At 35.1% G+C, this 20,752-nt stretch overlaps 1 protein-coding gene across 2 annotated transcripts in view; it reads left to right on the top strand.

Annotated features, from left to right (window-relative positions):
• Positions 1–2,926: 2,926 nt before the first annotated feature.
• Positions 2,927–20,752, top strand: part of LOC139975895 (phosphoinositide 3-kinase regulatory subunit 4-like) — a 32,628-nt gene continuing 14,802 nt past the window's right edge. Inside the window, exons 1-17 of one of the 2 annotated variants that reach the window (XM_071984169.1) lie at positions 2,927–3,151; positions 3,958–4,044; positions 4,447–4,650; positions 7,459–7,594; positions 8,503–8,652; positions 9,660–9,761; positions 10,357–10,553; positions 10,921–11,056; positions 11,581–11,753; positions 12,407–12,542; positions 13,451–13,546; positions 15,043–15,137; positions 15,793–15,832; positions 16,586–16,753; positions 17,280–17,354; positions 19,007–19,228; positions 20,084–20,218. In XM_071984169.1, the coding sequence (XP_071840270.1) occupies positions 4,514–4,650; positions 7,459–7,594; positions 8,503–8,652; positions 9,660–9,761; positions 10,357–10,553; positions 10,921–11,056; positions 11,581–11,753; positions 12,407–12,542; positions 13,451–13,546; positions 15,043–15,137; positions 15,793–15,832; positions 16,586–16,753; positions 17,280–17,354; positions 19,007–19,228; positions 20,084–20,218 (1,998 nt within the window). In that variant the 5' untranslated portion in view covers positions 2,927–3,151; positions 3,958–4,044; positions 4,447–4,513. The remainder of the gene's footprint in view (positions 3,152–3,957; positions 4,045–4,446; positions 4,651–7,458; positions 7,595–8,502; positions 8,653–9,659; positions 9,762–10,356; positions 10,554–10,920; positions 11,057–11,580; positions 11,754–12,406; positions 12,543–13,450; positions 13,547–15,042; positions 15,138–15,792; positions 15,833–16,585; positions 16,754–17,279; positions 17,355–19,006; positions 19,229–20,083; positions 20,219–20,752) is intronic. The other variant, XM_071984168.1, reaches the window with a different exon arrangement.

A 20,752-nucleotide genomic window follows, 5' to 3' on the forward strand; every position in this document is an offset into this window, starting at 1 on the left:
TATATATATATATATATATATATATATATATATATATATATATATATATATATATATATATATATATATATATATAATTAATATATTAAAATATATAAAAGTTGCCATAACCTTTGTTTTTCAGTAACATGTTTTAATTTGAGTCACTGATGGAGCAAAGTATGTAGGTTTGTATAAAATTAGTAGTGAAATGCGCTGATGCCAAGTAGACCTATTTTACATTTGAAGATAAATTAAATCTTTGAGAATATTTGCCATGGAGAAGAATAAAAAAATACAGAACACTAAATGGGATCCATTAAAATGCATCTGGCAAAACAAAATTTTATTTCCACGCATATATATGGAGTGTATGACCGAGGGTAGATTTTTGGTTGGCACTTTCATGCCCGGAGCAAACATTGTCATGTTTGCAATATGCAGCTATTATATATTAATAAACCAATATAAATGGAAGAGGTTAACTACATTGTACATATTAGAAACGGTTTTGTGTGACTGTGTGTTATTGTAAACGTTTTGTTTAACTACGTCATGTAACAAAACTTCTCCTAGTGTACGTACAAAATCATTTCAATCATTTGCATGTAAACCATCAAATAATAAATCAACAAACATTTGACCATTTGAACCAGACTAGAGTTCAAGTTTGTTTTTCTACATCCGTTGGTTAATAATAATATATGCAATGCCCCCGAACCACCCCACGTTACCTCAGTATATAGTTACTGGTCGTATATGGAAACGCCTGTTAATTTGCAGAACAACGCTTTGTTACAAATTTGCAGTTTAACTTTGACATTCGTCCACCGGATGGACTAAATTTCTCTTCGCTTTCCTTCCCCTTCCACTCCCTTTAGACACCCCCTCCCCCAGACCCCATCTCGGAGAGAACTTTAGGATTCTAAGCTAACTCAGCTCTTACCGCAGAACATAGCAATAAAACCGCAATTCTCCACTGAAATAAAACAAAAAACAACAGCCTCTACATGGAATGTTCCATTATTTGACAAGTGGTGTGATCCTATTGTTACCGCCGTCTGCAGAATTTGATTGTTTTAACTGTCATTTCCAATACCACGCCAATCTTGCCTTTCGTGGTATGTGTGTGGTGTCATTTCACCGTCCCCCCCCCCCCCGAAGAAAACAAATTTAAAATGCATATAGTCGGTGCCAAGTCGGGCTTCGAATTCTTCTAAATTGTATCAACCCTAAATTTTAGACAATAACCGACGTAGCTGCTCCTCCTCCAGTATTCCCAACATTCCAGGGTTTCGACGGTTCATTCATCCAATAAAAGGCAGTCTAAACCAATTTATTCCTTAACATAACAATGACGTTCATAGCGGTAATCAATATTTTGTTCAATGAGTCGAGTTTCATTTCTAAGCAATGACGACTCAGTTTTATTACCGGGTTTGCACGAGATTAATGCTGATATGGAATGGTATCTAAACAGCTTTAATAATAACTCGCAAACATTGAGGTAAATGAATCTGGAGGATTCATGTCAATTGGGTGCGCGTACCATGCATGGAGGGTCATGTGATGTGTTCCAGGGTGGTACCAAACTGATATTTCTCTGTAGCAGTCCAAGAACAGTATTAGTGACTTCGTGAAAGATTTGCACCAAGACGGATCGGACATGGGAACTAACGGCGTAAGAAGGTACTGGTACTTCAGGCCTACGAAATAGTGCTAATATGCTAACGTTCAACCTTATTCTTTTGAATGAAGGCAGGCCTTCTACATAATATATATTACTTATTAATACAGCTCTAGGGCAAGCTTTGTCGCATATGGCCTAACGTTATTACTACTTGCTATAAGTGAATGTAGAAATGGGAAATGTGGGGAAATGTTTAGTTCGGTGCAACCACGGAATTCTCCATGGAACAGAGCCTAATGCTGCTCGACGGGAATATAGCTATCACGTTAGGCTACAGGCACGGTTATTGCTAGGTAACGGGTGTCGTCTGCTGCTCTAAGCACGCATACACATTTACGTACTGGTTGGGTGAAATCATCATGCGTAATAGGGAGAGTAGTATATTAGTACCACCCTGGAACACATCACATGACCCTCCATACATGGTACGCGCGTATTTACTGTGTGATAGTTTCTCCAGATTCATTTAACTCGTTGCTCGCAAAGTCCTTTGGTAGTACATCTGTAAGAGAATGTCTTCCTCTCATTAATGACAATCTAATTTTGAATAATACTCATGCAGGGGGAATATCCACCATTTTGATATGGTGGGTAGGGGGAGAAAATGTAATGTTGTCCTGAAGGGAGCGGTCTATAGTCTTAAAGGAAGTTGTAAAATTGATAATTGTGAAAATAACACCTTCCTAGCCATTACTTCACGTGTAACACTATTTATTAATGCCATAAACGATTATGTTGCTCAATATATCTGAGATATTTAAGGTACACTCGTGGATAGTATTACGTTAGTGTTATATCAACAATAGATGAAACTTTATGCAACTGTATGCAACTTTAGAAGGGCAAAAGTAGCTTGACACGCAGACTGTCTGATTTGTGAATGAATTACGTTATTGTTGTAACATTTGCCCAATATGTATAACGCGCACCCTCGCATTAGTTGAAATTTAATTGTTTTTCACGGTTTATAAAAGTTAGTTACGTTTTGTGTTCCATGATATCTGAGAGATATCACGTGACAATAAATGCGAGGACTAACGTGGTTGAACTCATCATGTATAATATCAAAATTAAATTTTTAGGTGAAGGGTTCCAACGGCTTGCCATAGTTGCTTGGCCCGACGAAATGTTGTCAATTACAAGTTCTTGTTGTAAACCGTAAACACACCTGTCGCAAAAGCAAATGCCCGACTTAGTAGTCGGGTTGGTAAATTGATTTTTTGCATGATACTTAGAAATTCTGGTTTATGATAAATTAATCGTCCTTGTCAATTGCAAACATTTACTAACTTTAATGCACAGTATACATATCTTGAAAGTAATTTGGAGAATTTCTGGAGTACTGGAATGCGAAAGGAGGATTTGATTGGTTAACTGCTATCATTTCCGTGTCCTGTATTCTGGTCACATCGAACGCTGTTATCGCCTAGTATATTCCCAATTTTACAGTGAAATTGACCTCGTTCATGAAATTTGTGGCAGGTAGTTTTTTCCTTTTGTTTTATTTTTGTGCAGTTTCACATTAACTGAAGTGGTGTATCACACACGGCTGCATACTATTTATTGGCTAATGGTTAGGCAGCTTACTTTCCTTTCATCTTTGCCGGAGTACTTGCAACGTACAGTAGGCTAACACTGTGATGTAAATTCATTGGCTAGGCTATCGCTTACACAGTACAGTAACTTAGTTAGGATCTTGTTTTCTTACATTAAATTAACAATGATCGATCAAGTGGATTAAGTGGGTATTTTACAACAAGAAAGGGCCCCGTGTCCTTTGACAAAACAATTGACTACTGTACTCTAATTGTGTGAACCTCTTTTTTCTACCTGATATCAACTCAAATTAATTAAAATAAGTAAGGGATGTGAAGTGCCATTCCAGTTTGAGACCTCAAACAATTTTATTGCTGTATAATACCCCTAGTAATAACTGGAACAATCCAACCAGGGAAATAAGAGACTGGTCCATTCCCACATCCCACTTGTCTGTGTTAGCCTAAGTAAGGCTAGTACAGTTGCAGGATAGGTACTGTACAGTATATGGAAAACCAATCTTGTCAATGCCGAAACTTTGCCATAAATCAATGTCATTCAGTGTCGGTGTTGTGCTTGTTAGAAATTTAATATCTATCAGATTCTCATGGTGAATGCTTTTGTTATGTGAAAGGATATAAACTGTATTTCTTAGGGTATGTCATCAGTATTTATGAACTAGGGTCTAGATCAGTTTATTATCATTACTGTTTTAGGAGCAACTTTTTTCCTTGCATATACCTTTGCTTTAGGATTTCCCTTGCTTTCTGGGCAAACTAAATGAAAGACCTTGTTGAGGAGAAATCGTTGCAATATTCCGTACAACTTTTACATACGTGGTGAGATAATCAAGAAACACAAACATTAATTATCTATTTAGGCCATGCATCCTAACTTAATTTTTAAAACAACACTTATATTTGTAGACATGAAAATCAAGTTCACCTCCATACTGAACAGTGCACTACAATCTGAAGATCACCATAGTGACGTCTTTCACTGACCTGAGTGCCATTCAAGGTCGTTGCAGTGTTTGCAAATTCCTAAATTCCTATTAATTATGGAAACAAAAAAATTGATGTTTAATACCCTTTTTTTTATAATTTATAATTTTTTATTAATGAGTGATTTCCAAAAAGTTTGACTTCAACTTAACATATGTTAGACCTAGGCTTGGCATATTTGTTCATGATTTACGAGCAAAGTGCATTGTATAAATGAATGCTTGTTGTTTCTCACAGTTAGAAACAGTGCAAACAATGATGATGCCATAGACAGTTTCCAACTTGAAGAAAATTCAGTTGCATCATGGGAAATCAGTTGACAGGTATCGCTCCCTCTCAGATCCTTCCAGTCGAGCATTATCTCACAGATGTGTCTGATTATGAGTTTGACAGCAGTTTGGGAAGCACCAGGTTTTTCAAAGTCGCCAAAGCTAAATTCAAGTAAGTCTCAAAAAATTTGCATAAATTATATTTATACATATAGTATACCTGTATGTATATCAGGCTTGGGGCGATTACATCTGAATGTAATCGATTACGATTACTTGAGAATGTATGATTACAATTACGATTACGATTACAGCCTAAAGTTGAAGTAATCGATTACGATTACATTGTAATGTAATCGTGATTACAATCATGATTACATTGTGGTTACTTGCACAATCCTCTGCATATCTGTTTAATATAACTCTCTGCCGGGAAATAGGGCAAAGGAAGGGCATTTACATTATATACGGACAAAATTGTGGAAGTATATCTACAATTCCTACCAGGCATTACACATTTATGCCTTAACACGTTTAAGATGTGTAACCCATAAGTCCAGTAAAAAATACAATTTAAACAGACAAAGAGTAAACAGACAAATACTAAAGTAAAACAAATGAAGATTTTCATGCAACACTATATTTTGTAAACTAATAATTTCTGTATAGCAGCAAAACTAAAAACTCTTTTACATTATAACACCAAAATAAAACTAAACAGCTTTGAAATGGGGCATTCCAATGATTCCACAGTACATGGGACATGGAAGGCCAAAGTAAAAGTAAATTATTTTCATCAAAAAGTGGTCAACTCTGGTAATGAGAACAATAGACTGACATAAATAGCAATGTGCTTTCAATAGCTGCTACACCTGAGCCTTGTGGCCCACTGAACATGGCAAATGGAATTATTTATCAAATTTACTTACTTAAATGAATTTAAAGGGTGTATTTTGTCAGCCTGACTGTTATTGTTTGTTAAGTGTTTAATATACTAATGAAATAATTTTCTATAATCAGCACACCATGTCAACTAATGTCAACCAGTTGTGTATGCAAAAGGATTGTGAACGCTGAGAGGCAGCATTGAACAGAAAAATTCAGGTGATAAAAAATCCTTGAATATGGTTATCAAATCCTCAGTACTTCTAATAGTGTAAGTTTATTGTGCTAGAGAATTCTAGAAGCAGGAACACTTCTTTGGTCACACTAAAAACCAATAGTAAGAATTAGTTTTAATCATTTCTACTGATTTTGCCCTTCTCATTCAAATTTCACTGTAATCATAAATGTAATACGATTACGATTACTTTGCCCTTGTAATCGATTACGATTACTTTGTAATTTTCACAAAAGTAATCGATTACGATTACGATTACTTCAAAAAATGTAATCGATTGTAATCGATTACGATTACTGATTACGATTACCCCAAGCCTGATGTATATATAGTAACCTACAGCATGTTGTTACTCGAGTTTCACGGCGATCTTCAGACAACGCAAACAGCTTTGTAACTAGGGTTGGGCGATATATCGAAAATTATTATTATCGCGATAATTTTTTTTCAAGACGATATTTTTTGAGGATTGAACAAATGACGATAATTTCCTGTGAAAGAAATTTGAAATAAATGTAGAAAAAAAATTCTCCGTTTTATGTGTAAATGTTATTCTAGCATTCCATGGTTAAGAAAGTTGAAAAGAAATAAAGTTTATCAACTTCATTTACTGACTTTTGAACTTCGTAAAAAACCCGTCCTTTACAACATTGACTGTATAGAGAACAAAACTCTGAAAATCAGTAGAGAAATTACCAATTGTGTACGAAAAGTAAGTTGGTACACCTTTCTAATTTTACGAAAGATCGAGCAAAATACTTCGAAAAATTCACGCGAAACTGGCATATCGTGCTAAATGCAACAAGTGTCATGTAAACAAGGCTCTAGTATACCCATTTATGAATAAACCAGAAGACCACATCTGGTGTAAAGCGGGGGGAAAAGAAAGTATTTTCTAGAATTTCCCAAAAAAAAATAATAATAATAATATCCTACCATAGTTAAGTGTATAGTAAATAGCCTAGCCACTTCGTCGGTTATGGATCTCACGTAACAACAAAAACACAATTGTATTTTGCGAAGTTGACGATTTCTACAAGGACATGGAAACAATATTTAGCATTAAGTTAATCACGTCTGGTGGCCTAAAACATGGAATTACAAGGTTTACTTTCATAAAGATGGCCATACTGTAGCTATTGGGGCCTTGATATCGTGCTATGTCTGTATGGTATAGACTGTGCCTCGTGTATCATGGGGAAAAGATTGTTTTGTTCATGCGGAGGAGTCGGTTGGCTTGAGGTGTGTTTTACTTACCTTAATGTTACGGGGATATTTACCTACTTTCCTTGAACGTCTAAGATAATATTTCGCATAACTTTAACCCTTTACTGACTGACCTAATTAACTCTAGAGTGGAGCCAAAATAGTTTACTCCATGAAAAGTTTTTTGGAACCGTGCCAAAAATGTTAACAAACAGGTGTTAGACAGGGGGGTTGTTTTGCAAGGTACCTGGGAAAATTCGAAGCACATGTAGCCTATCGTGATATTTAAGTACGGTTAAACACTGCAGTTGTAAACTGATTGTTAGGCAGTCTAGAAACGGGGCTTTGTCGAACGTAGTTTGTTTCATAATATCGACAGTTTTGTTTTTACTGAAAAGCTGACCTAAATAAATAGTATGAGGCAAGTTCACATTCTGTATCACTTTTGCTATTCATGAATGTTAATGTAGTGTGCAGGGTCCTTTCATAATACCACCACATTGACAGTGTTTCTCTCTCTTCTAACGACACACTGATTTGCACTGTAAGTGTTTCGTCACATGCATGTTCTTGAAATACTTTCAATGACTAAATTAAACCATCCATACACATGATACACTTATGTTTCTTTGTTTTATAATTTTGTTTACACAGAGAAGGCCACTCTGTGGTAAAGGTGTTTGTCATCCACGACCCTTCATTCCCTTTGAAACAGTACAAGTGGCAGCTTGAAGAAATTAAGGAGAAGTTATGTCAGGCATCCAACTGTCTGCCATTTATGAGAAGCACAGTAAGTGTGATCAAACAAAATTAAAATTAAAAAAAAAAGGAATCAAGAAAAATATGTAAGGGGATTGAAGTAAGAGGTTCATGGATATCTTTATTCCCTGTAGTTTCTTCAAAGCCCTTCTATAGTGAGTCAAGTTATCAAATTCCTGTAGCATTCCTTCAAGTTCATTGCATTTATAACCTTAAAAGTTTACTGGTTAATACATTACCTAACCTTAAATGGTTTACTGGTTATAACATTACCCAACCTTAAAAGGTTTACTGGTTAATACATTGTCTAACCTTAAAAAGGTTTACTGGTTAATACAAAGGCTTCTAGTACTCAATGTGGTACTTCTACACACTAAATATGAGGTCCTTCCAAGCTTTCCTTCTTGAGATATACAGTTACAGGTAACCCCAAAATTAGAGTAGAATTGAACTCTGTAAGACATCCTCTATATTTTTCCACCAAAGGAAGGTCAGTGACCAAGTAAATATAATTCAATTCTGAGACTTCACAGTAACCAACTTTTGTCTCATGAAAATGAAAAGCTCGGCAAGTCGAGCTGAATGAATTATATATCATATCTTTGACATATATCCATCAAAATCAATCCAGGAAGCTGTTTTATAGTTGACGGTTGGACTTCTTTAAGATTTTGTAGAAAAAGTCACACTTGGCCATCGGACCTCCAGTTGCACTAGAGTTTTGTACAAACTATTTTATGTCTGCTCCCAAACCGGACAAATTAGCCAATTTCTCTTAAATTTGCAGTTAGTGTCAATTTTGGAATTCTGTCCCATTTCTTATATGCAAAGAAGGCTGTGAAAATTGTCGAGCCTACATTTCCTGTCCCACCTTTTTGGTTCTAGAATCTACAGTTTACGGATAAAACCTTCTGGATGTTTTTTATCTTCTTAATACAGTTGTCAGATAAGTCTGCTCTTCTGTTCCGGCAATACGTTCGGAATAATCTCTACGATCGGATCAGCACCAGACCATTCCTGATAGAGATTGAGAAGAAGTGGATCGCATTTCAACTGCTTTGTGCTTTAAATCAAGCCCACAGAGTAAAGGTATTTTTAGTCTAACCTTGAAATATTCTTGATACCTGATGTCAATGTCACTGTACCTTTCACCTTAAAGGAGCATTGCAGCATTTTGATGAAGACCTAATGTAAATGAAAGTGCACATGCGTGGAAGATTTCAGTGGAAACTGTAGTGCATATATTTCATGGACTTGATTGCCATGAACTGTTTATTTTCTAGTCTAACTAAGTCTTACTACTGTAAGAAATAATCACATATCAATACTAAATTTGTAGAGTTCTAGTTATGACACAGTATATACTGCATACCAGTTCCACTAAAATTTAAGTATCCTACAGGGAAATTTTTCCACATCAAAACAGGGAGTGATTTTATATATGGTATCCCATCGCAAAAAAATGTTATGCAAAATTGGCAAACTGCTATAAGTACAAGTGCAAGACGTGTGGCAGTATTTGCACACAGGAACCAAAGTACTTTATTATAAGAGGAAATTCATAGCCTCAAAACTGCTTCACAAACTTCAAACACTCCATTGTGACCAGATGAAATATTTCCGTTCAATTTTGCAACATTTATTGTTTAAGGATCATACTAGATCAAGATAGCTATGCAAAGATTCAGTAGGACTCTTAATGCTGTATTAAACATTGGGTCGTAAGGAACCATCGGTCTAAGTGACTGGTGTGTGTCCTTGTCCTTGATCCATTTAATCCGAAGATGTTAAATTTTGTGTCCCACAGATTAGATGCTGAAAATATTTAAATTTGTGTTTGCTACAGAGCTGTTTAAGTTTGTAGCAATCTTTTCATTGTTCTTTAAGCAATGTTGTAAGTCAATAGAAAATATGAATTTAAAAATTATAAAGTAAATGCTTAGGCATTCTTCTGCAAGTATGGTTCATTTAACCACAGTCAGTATAGTGTCACATCGTTGAGGCAATTCCAAACAAATATTGTTAAATATATTACAGCCTCAGATAAGCTTTTTCATGTCTTATCAATATTCTTTTATAAAATCTTTCTTTGGAAGGTTTGTCATGGTGACATCAAGAGTGAAAATGTGATGGTGACCGGTTGGAACTGGGTTCTTCTAACCGACTTTGCTAGTTATAAACCAACTTATCTTCCTGATGTGAGTATTTTGTTTCAACAAGATTGTCTTATTTACAAATTAATCCAAGTACTGTTTCTTTACGTTTTCCAGTGGAAACTTTTAACTGTGGTTGGATCTTCTGCAAAAGACTAAGGCTCTGTTTGAACTTTGGACAATCAAAATCCTTCTGAGGCTGATGGATTACATCCAATTCCACTGCAATACACCCGCCCCCTCCCTACCCCACCCCAACCCACCTCATCCGAGAGCAGTACCTTGTGTTATATATTTACTTCGCTCCTCTCTTACCTGTCTCCCACTCCACAATTGCACTTTCCTATCTACCTAACTACACATTTGGAAATGTTTTGGCACTGCGCCCTTGCTCCCTGGGCCACGCCCACTAATTCCTCCTTCCGTATCTACCACCCTGGAAGTTACTACACATGTTTTTTCCGCAAAATTATCGCTTGTGATTTATATGACTATTTTTGCGTTTTTGGAATTCATCTTTGGATAATTCGACTACTGAGACCTTCTTTTGTCGCTGTACCAAGAAGCACTCATAAGTATCCTTTTGTTTACGTACAATTTCTGCTGCCCATTGTTTAAATGCTGTCTTTTATCTTCACAGGACAACCCCGCGGATTTTTCGTTTTTCTTTGACACTTCACGACGACGTACCTGCTACATCGCGCCAGAGAGGTTTGTAGAGATCAGCAACAGCAAACAGAATGAATTTACAAACTCTCAGGAGATGGACGGGCTTCCTGGAGCAAGCTCCATCAAGAGTGGCGAATTGACTCCATCCATGGACATTTTCTCCGCTGGGTCAGTCTCATACTTTATGATATTAATTCAAGAATACTACTTTTTGGTAACCAATTTTATCACATTTAATATGTATTTGACTATTATTATTATATAATTTTTTTTTGGGGGGGGAGGGGGTGCTACATAATATAGGGGAGGGGGATGTACTGGAGTGAGGGAGGGTGTTGAGGAAGGTTTTGGTATGATTAGCATTATAACTGTTGGAGTTTGTTAACCCACAGCAAAGAATATATCATGATCAATATTCTGTATTCGATGGCAGACAACATGTTTAAATATTTTCTTCGAAATATTTTGCAAAGGTTAATGTTGTGTTTTATTCACATTCTACTGTTTTGTTGTATTTTGTTTTCTCTCCTATCAGATGTGTGATTGCGGAGTTATTTACAGAAGGTCACGCTCCGTTTGACCTTTCGCAGCTGTTATCTTACTGCACCCAGGGATCGGACAGTTATGTCCCCGATGCTAACCTGAAGAAGATCGAAGACGACAATATCAGGGTTAGCGAGTTTTGCTGGATTTTGATGTATGTAATATGATGTGTGAAGATGGATGGGAGAAAGTATGGGAAACCTTTACTAGGCCATCCTTAAAGCTTTGTTTTGTGTTGTTCTCACCAAATCAACAGTTTGCAATTAATTTGCATAACGTTCGTACAGAGTAAGATTATCTAGGTTTGACACAGTTTGATAAAATGTAGTCTTCACAGTTGTAGCCTCTTTGTCAGACATTTTAAACCATAATTCTATCATTACTAGTGAGATGTCTGTGCTTCTAAAAATGATAGATGTACACTTTGATATTCATTAATTCTCACTTTAATCACTTCCTTAGCATTTCAAGTAGGAAAAACCACCAGATTTTGACACAATGGATACAAAAATGCAGTTTTGAAGAAGTCATCCTCCTTTGTTAATTTTGTCAAACTTCACACCTGTTCAGCATGGTATTTTCATGTGCTGCTGGGATTAAAAAGTCAGGCCTTCTAATGTTTTTAATGATGACTGCTTTTTTTTCCATGCAGGATCTTGTGACACACATGCTCCAGAAAGACCCTTCAAAGAGGTTGTCAGCCGAGAGTTATCTACAAAAGTGGAGAGGAACAGCCTTCCCAGAATTCTTTTACAAGTATCTCAAAATCTACATTGGGAAATTTTCCGAAACTCCAATCTACCCGGCCGATGAGAAAATATCTGTGTAAGTTTAGGAGAATGTCACAGGATAATTCTCTTTCTGCCCTTCTCTTCATTAAGTTGAGGATACAAACTAAAAACTCCCATCTGTTTCCGAATGTAAAGGAAAAGTTATCGGTATGTCAGGAAAAAAATACCAGCATGTTACAAGTTAACGTCTAATTTTATTTGGACTTTGGCACGTTACGCTAAACATCTTCATGTCAGAATCAATATCAGCCCATCACAAAATACCGGGTGATAGACAGCTGAGATTTACATGTTGTGATTGATAGTGTCTGCATAGCCAGAAGGATGGGATTCCAAGGGAAGGTGTGCCCAGAGAAGGGGTACGGGAGAGGGGTAGCCTAGGAAGATGTTTCTGCTAAAGGGGACTAAATTGGTTCCTGGAATTGGTTGCATTCGCGGTGCTTCGGACTGTGTTAAGGTAAGGTGTACTCTTGTTAGAACTGAATGGTGGTACACACTTATTCTTTCTCTCCCTCCCTCCCATCCCCTTGCCCCTCCCTTTACCCCTCCCCTTGTCCCTCCCCCTTCCCTCAACTTTGTCCTTTTCTCTTTTCCTGGTGAAAGATGAAGACAAGAGTCACACAGGCAATGTTCTTTCATATCTTATATATTGGTTTTTAACTCCATTCCATACTTTGGTATCTGCAGATTGGTCAAGGACCTTAGGAACATTCTGGAAAACCTCTGTCCAAAGAAAGATGAGGAGAGCACTCCATCAAGAGACAGGAGTAATGGTGTGGTTATCATCCTCTCCTTAGTGACATCTTGTTTAAGGACTTTAAAGGTGAGCCAGTCATTCTCTTGCATCGTCGATCTTACAATTAAGAGGCTGCTGCTTGCTGCTCGAATCGAAAGGACTCATAAAAATCCTTAAATTCCAGTAATCGCTGTGAATGACTGTTAACTAGTTTTCATCAAGATTCCATATTAATTTGAGAAACATTCGAATAAATAATGGCAAGGTCAGCTTCAAATGTTAATTGTTTTATTTTTGGAGTCTTTGAGGCAGTTAATTTGCAGCCTTTGTAGCCTACCATTTAATCAACCCCCAGGACAAGGTCTGAAGTCTGCACACACTTACCCAACGCTTCAAGGAGTCCCCTCCCATATAAGAACTAATCATACAACAATTGTCCAAGCTGAACCCCATAGGAAAATATAACATGATGAACATAAAGACAAATTTAACTGTCAGTTGTATTTAAAGCTTGATGATTTGTATATATGATTTTCATTGTATTGTATTGTATTGTATTGTAAAGTATTTATCTGTATTGTATTGTATCGTATTGTATTGTACTTTATTGTATTGTATTATATAGTATTTTACTGTATAGATAGATAGATAGATAGATTCTTTATTCAATCAATGAGCAATAAAATTACACATCGAAAATTAAGACATTCCTCAAGCTCCTTAGAATAGAAATAGAAAAATAGAATAATAGAATAATATGTGCATTGTATAATATGTATTGTATTTATTGTATTGTATTATATAGTATTTTACTGTATTGTATTTATTGTATTGTATTTATTGTATCGTATTGTATTTATTGTATCGTATTGTATTTATTGTATTGTATTGTATCGCATTGTACTGTATTGCATTTTACTGTATTTATTGTATTGTATCGAATGGTATTGTTCTGTATTGTATTATTCCTTTTTTTGTTTTTGTTTTTATTCTAGTTCTGCGTGTCCAAGATTGCCTCTCTGAAGATTTTGCTAGCCTTATCAAGGCATCTCCCTGATGACCTGATTCTTGACAGAGTCATACCATACATAGTAAGTTTGATACCATATATAGTAAGTTTGATACCATATATGGTAACAGTCATACCATATCTAGTAAATTTAATACCATATATAGTAAGTTTGATACCATATATAGTAAGTTTGATACCATATATAGTAAGTTTGATACCATATGTAGTAAGTTTTATACCATATATAGTAAGTTTGATACTATATATAGTAACAGTCATACCATATATACATCTATCTGGAGGAACAGATAGATGTATCCATATTTCTATGTACAAACAGATAGATGTATCCACATTTCTATTTAGGAACAGATACATGTATCCACATTCTATTTAGGAACAGATACATGTATCCACATTTCTATCTACGAACAGATACATGTATCCACATTTCTATTTAGGAACAGATATATGTATCCACATTTCTATGTAGGAACAGATACATGCATCCACATTTCTATTTAGGAACAGATACATGTATCCACATTCTATTTAGGAACAGATACATGCATCCACATTTCTATCTACGAACAGATACATGTATCCACATTTCTATTTAGGAACAGATATATGTATCCACATTTCTATGTAGGAACAGATACATGCATCCACATTTCTATTTAGGAACAGATATATGTATCCACATTTCTATTTAGGAACAGATATATGTATCCACATTTCTATGTAGGAACAGGTACTTGTATCCACATTTCTATTTAGGAACAGATACATGTATCCACATTTCTATTTAGGAACAGATATATGTATCCACATTTCTATTTAGGAACAGATATATGTATCCACATTTCTATGTAGGAACAGGTACTTGTATCCACATTTCTATTTAGGAACAGATATATGCATCCACATTTCTATTTAGGAACAGATACATGTATCCACATTTCTATTTAGGAACAGATATATGTATCCACATTTCTATTTAGGAACAGATATATGTATCCACATTTCTATTTAGGAACAGATATATGTATCCACATTTCTATGTAGGAACAGGTACATGCATCCACATTTCTATTTAGGAACAGATATATGTATCCACATTTCTATGTAGGAACAGGTACTTGTATCCACATTTCTATTTAGGAACAGATACATGCATCCACATTTCTATTTAGGAACAGATACATGCATCCACATTTCTATTTAGGAACAGATACATGTATCCACATTTCTATTTAGGAACAGATATATGTATCCACATTTCTATTTAGGAACAGATATATGTATCCACATTTCTATGTAGGAACAGGTACATGCATCCACATTTCTATTTAGGAACAGATATATGTATCCACATTTCTATGTAGGAACAGGTACTTGTATCCACATTTCTATTTAGGAACAGATACATGTATTCACATTTCTATTTAGGAACAGAATAAACGTATTCAAATTGTATCAATATTTAGGTGTATTCATAGAAACATTGATAATGAAGCAATTCACCAATATCCATTATATCCGCATAATATTTCTTACTGTTGTAATCCTCAGCTGTTTTTCATGAACGACCCTTTCCCAAGAGTAAGAGCAGAGGCAATGCGAGTCTTGACAATTACCTTATCTCTGGTTGAGACGGTCCCCAGGAGGTGAAAATTTCTTTGTTAGCTTACATCACATTTATACTTAATGGCAGCCCCTCTTTAGTTTCTGAATATTCAGAAATATTTCTAACCCACAAAGTATTGCCCACAGTCAGATCAAAAAAGAAGCTTTAGCTCAAATAGGGTTTGAGAAATCTTTCCATAAAGTTATCGTTTCAAATTTCACCATTTAGATCACATTCATATTGATATTAATCGTATGCAGAGTGAAAAGCTGTAAAACTGAAAATTCAAGCTAAAAATGTGAAAATTGAAAGTTTTGGACTATTTTGGATAAAAAACTTGAAGTGAAAGTTAAACAGCCAATGAAGTGAACTGCATTGTGATGAGAGTATCTTATCAAAAGTTATTGCAACTTTACCGGAGATACAAAGTGCTGCCTCATATCTGGGAATATATACAATTTTGTCTAGGGTATATTTCCACATCGACACTCGCTGGTGAAACAAAGACAATGACAGTATTTGGTAATTATATAAACTTGATATTTAAAACAGTGACATTTGGAGGTGTCTTCTATGTGAAATCCATTGAAAAACCAGGAGAAGGAATATATTTAATATTTTACTCAGCCGTGTAAACTTTTGACCCATTTCATGTGTGTACGGAATTTGGATCTGTATTTTCTTTCCTTTTTCAGCGATGCAAATATATTTCCAGAATACATCTTGCCAGCAATTGTAAGTACGAACCAGCCCTATGTTTTTCATGCCAATATACACTTGTGAATATAGCTAATCTCTTATCAAAAAGTTTTGATACCAATTTTTTTCTTAAGGTTTTAGCTTGATAAGTTATAAACAATGAACATATAATCAAAGTCGAGAATATTAAAATCCATTTAGATTCTCTTGTCCATTTTATTAAAAGTATTCATTAGGAACAGTCTGGAGTAGTACTCCCTCCCATCACACAACTTTCATTTCAAATGACAAAGAAAGAAAATCAAAATCTTTGAAGCTTTGAAACCATCTGAATGGGTCTAAAAATTTGTAAGAAAGTTGGAATTGAAATAAAAAATAAAAACACCCTGTAAATTGGATATCCACTGAAAGAAGTTAGTGAATGAAAAAGCCACTGAATAAAGTGAAGAAAACCGCCATTTTGCTTCTCCCACTTACTAATGTGTGGCAACCCAGTGTAATAAAATAACTGCTTTCCTGGCCGATATTATGTTTAGTTTGAAAGATGCTTGGTTGCTTGGTAATATGGCTAGAACGTTGATGCAACATATGCCTCTAACCTTGATTTAAGTGGACTTGTGAAATTTAGAAACATGACCCATATTTAATTTACTACTTATACTCTGGAACTTTAATCATTGATTATTCTGTCAAATAACAAAAAACTGTTTAATTCTATAACAGTTTACTTCAATTATTAAATTAAAAAAAAAAAACAGAAACTAAAAATGTTTCTCTTGTTTATTGCAGGCTCATGTGGCCCAGGATGAAATCACTCTAGTCAAAGTAGCCTACGCGGAGCACGTTGCTACGTTGGCTGAGATCGCCCTTCGCTTCCTGGAAATGATTCAGTTAGATCCAAGCCACCCTCAGAATGGAGAGACCGATGGCACTCAGGAATCCTACGTGCAATATCAGGTAAGGATCCTTTACTGTTTGGGATAATGATAAAAATCCCTAAAATGTCACCATTGTGTCTATTAATTCTGGCATTTCCTTTGCTTTTCTCATGCGGAAGTTCTTTGAGAAAGTTTAAAAAAAAAGTCTATGTGCAATAGCAGGTAAGGTATCGTATTGATACGAGATTATCATAAAAATCCTAGAAACGTCAGTTTACCATGCTTCTCTGCGGTGGAAGTCTTTCGAAAAAGGTCGGGTAGAAATATGAAAAAAAGAAAAGTACAGAAAAATACGGTCAAGGAAAATCGTTGTGGTCATATCTATAGTGATAATTTAATTTAAAAAATTTTGCTCCAACTTTTCTAAGATCTTTCTGAAGTTCTTAATTACTTTCAGCCACTCAGCATGTCTTATTTCATTGTTCTCTGTTGCATTAATATGGAAGTGAGAAAAGTTTAGCAGAGATTTAGGAAACTAGGTAATCAGATCAAGTGTCTGTTTTGGTGGTCGTTCCATAATCACATCATCTTTGACGTTTTCGCAGGCCAGTTACGAGGATGAGCTCCAAAACCTTCATACTATGATTCAACAACGGGTGGTCGTTCTCCTCAGTGACCCGGTAAGTTGTTTGTTATAAACTCTTATTGTACTTTTATAAGCTCCTATTGTTTTTTTGTTTGATACATAACCTCCTATTGTTTTGTTTTTATATAACCTCCTATTGTATTTTTAATAACCTCTTATTGTTTTTTAACTTTTTTGTGTTGGTATTTTAGGATTATTTTTATTAAGTTATTATTTGTTTTCACTGTATTTATTTCCTTTTTATCGTTTTCATTTTGTGAAGCGCTTTGATACTTTTTGTGATTTAGCGCTATATAAATGATGTATTTTTTTTTTTTTTTTTAAACTTTTTGTTAAAAATAAAACAAAACTGTTAACAAACTGCTTATCCACTAAAGAGCCTGTGTAAGAGATGTGTAAAAGCAAGAGGGCCTGACATTTCTATCCTAGCAGGATCCTGCTAGGATCGAAACGTCAGGCCCTCTTACTTTAACACTTTTTCTTGTCATATTAGTTGAAGACAATTCAAGGTTAATTAAACAGTCACTTTGTTTTTATTTATCTCTCTCTTGTGACCAGCTGTTTAGCTCATTTTTGCTTTTGGTGTTTTTAGATTAAATGAAGATTTTTTTGTTATTCACAAGAGCAGAGAAAGAAGTCTTTAAGTAAAATGTATTAAGATTTGATGATAAGGTCTTCCATACCTCCATTTTTTCCCAAACATATCCTCTAATATTTAGAAATGCCCAGATTTTGCAGTTGTTCTGACAAAGATGCAATAAATAAAAAAAAACAGTGGAAAACTTTCTCGAGGGTGGTGATTCGACCACCTTCGAATTCTAAATCATTCACAGGAAAGCTTATTGTCATAGCAACAGTACTGCTGCAACCTTTCTTATTATTTATGTATTCATTATATATATTTTAAAATAAAACAAAAACTGCTTGCAAACTGCTTATCCACTTAAGAAAATGTGTAAGAGAACGTGTAAAAGTAATTGTGCTTGTCGTTTCGATCCTAGCAGCCTCATAAGAAGATTCGGCTAGGAATCGAACCGTCATGCCCACTGACTTTTACATATTATATATTTTGTGATCAATATATATTACACATTAAAAATATGGCAAGTAAATAAAATGACCTGTCTGGTTTGGCCAATTCTCAAAAGCTCTGTGACACTTATAAAGGTAATCGCATATATACCCTGGCTCAGTACATATACCCTGCATATACCCAGTATATATACCTCGCATATATACCCTGGCTTACTTTCTTACTCAGGGATGCCAGAATTCCGGCAATAGCCGGAATTCCTGCTTTTTCCCGATTTTGAAATTTGGTTCTGGCTGCACACGAATTTTTCCGTCACAGTTGACACAGGCATGAGCTTTTTCTGCGAATTTCTAACTTTTATCCTAACACACTGTAGCATACGCAAATTGCAGCCTATACCGCAATTTTTTTCTCTGGATTTTCATACAGTTCCCAACATTAGTTAAAACATAGTCGTTGGGACATCCAAGTCCCCACAATTTTCAGCCCCTAGGGGCAAACCCTGCTGGCATCCCTGCTTACTATTACCCTAGAGGATGGTCCTCTGAATGGTTTGGGGTCTCGTGACAAAAAACATAAATTTATGTATATATTTGCTTGTTACAAGTGTGATTTTATAAAGCAGATGATGTTCAATTGCTTTCTGGTCACAGGAGAACATTGTGAAACAAACACTCCTCGAGAACGGAATTACCAAACTCTGCGTCTTCTTCGGAAAGCAAAAAGCTAACGACATCCTGCTCTCTCACATGATCACATTCCTGAACGATAAAGACGACTGGCAGCTACGAGGTGCCTTCTTTGACACCCTGGTGGGAGTGGCGGCTTACGTCGGCTGGCAGAGTTCAAACATACTCAAACCTCTCCTTGGACAGGTCAGTTTAAATGTGAAATAACTTAAATGTGAAATAGTTTAATGTGACACATAGTTAAATGTGACATAGTTTAATGTTACATAGTGTAAATGTTACATAGTGTTATGTTACATACTGTAGTTTAATGTTGCATAGAGTAAATGTTAAATAGTTTAATGTTAAATAGTTTCATGTTACATAGCTTAAATGTGACATAGTTTCATGTAACATAGTTAATGTTACATGGTTTAATGTTACATAGTTTAATGTTACATAGTTAAATGTTACATAGTTTAATGTGGAGGTCAGAATACAAAAGGAAAGAGATTCATGAATATTGTTGTTGAGGTTTATTAAAGTTTGATTGCAAGAAAAGAGAAGAGAGGTTGATGAAGAAAGTGGCTGAGGTGGATGAAAGTTCATTTAGACGCACACACAGGTGCCTATCTTGAAGACATAAATGGTCCCTGTTAGTGCTAGTATACATGGTCTACAATGGCAAGGAATCATTGTAACAAGCCTTACTGTGAATTTTTATACCCTTTAGAACAGAATAAGCGAATGAAAGCTCAAAGCTTGTCCCATCTCTGACAAACAGTCTGGGTCCATAAAAATAAAATCACTAGTGCAATCTCAACGAAAACTACTATGAAATATCTCTTGTACCCTGACGAAGGCGAAATTAGAAGGTGATGTCCCTCAATTGTTCACGAAAAACAAGAGCCTCAGCTCCAAGTAGGCTAGGCCAGGGTACATCTGCTATGAAAGTGTGGTAGGGTAGATGAGATTGATATCTGCAGAAATCATTTTTTATATAGCTCCTTTTCAAATGTAAGACTTTTTACGATCAATTCTCTCCGTTCTATATTTACTCAGGGACTCAGGGATAACGAGGAGTACGTTATATGCAAGGCCGCCTCTGCTCTGACTGCACTGATTCAGTTAGAGTTACTTCAGAAACCAGTAATCCTGGAGCTTGCCAAAGATTGCATCTCATGTTTATGTCATCCCGTAAGTAACTAGTTTTAGGATACTGCTATATTGATGCAGGCTAGTTTAATAATAGTAGTTTATATCACTATTTTATCATTGTCATAAATGTTATGTATTGAGATATTGAAATGCTTGATGGCATTTGAAATGCTTTATGGATTTTAATAGATGAAAGTGCTATTTTTTATGCAGATTGGTGAATTAGTGATAGTGTATAACACTTTGAAACACATAAATTCATAAGCATAATCATAATCATAATCATAAATTGAAATTTTAGATAATATCTGATCTTATTTTGGTAACTAATGGAATCTCTAATTCACTGAATTTTTAATTATGGTTTACTCGACATGTAAATGTCATCTTTCTCATGATTATTTTTTTTTCTTAGTTATTACTTTTTTATAATTTATTTTCTTTTTTTTGATAATTTTCATTAAAACTCACAGAATCTATAATGCATTGAATTTTTAATTTTGGTTATTGACATGTAAATGCCACCTCTCTCACAAATTTGTTATCTCTTACTTATTTATTTTCTATTATTTT

The sequence above is a fragment of the Apostichopus japonicus genome, chromosome 11 (genome assembly GCF_037975245.1).
Source record: "Apostichopus japonicus isolate 1M-3 chromosome 11, ASM3797524v1, whole genome shotgun sequence".
Taxonomy (NCBI): domain Eukaryota; kingdom Metazoa; phylum Echinodermata; class Holothuroidea; order Aspidochirotida; family Stichopodidae; genus Apostichopus; species Apostichopus japonicus.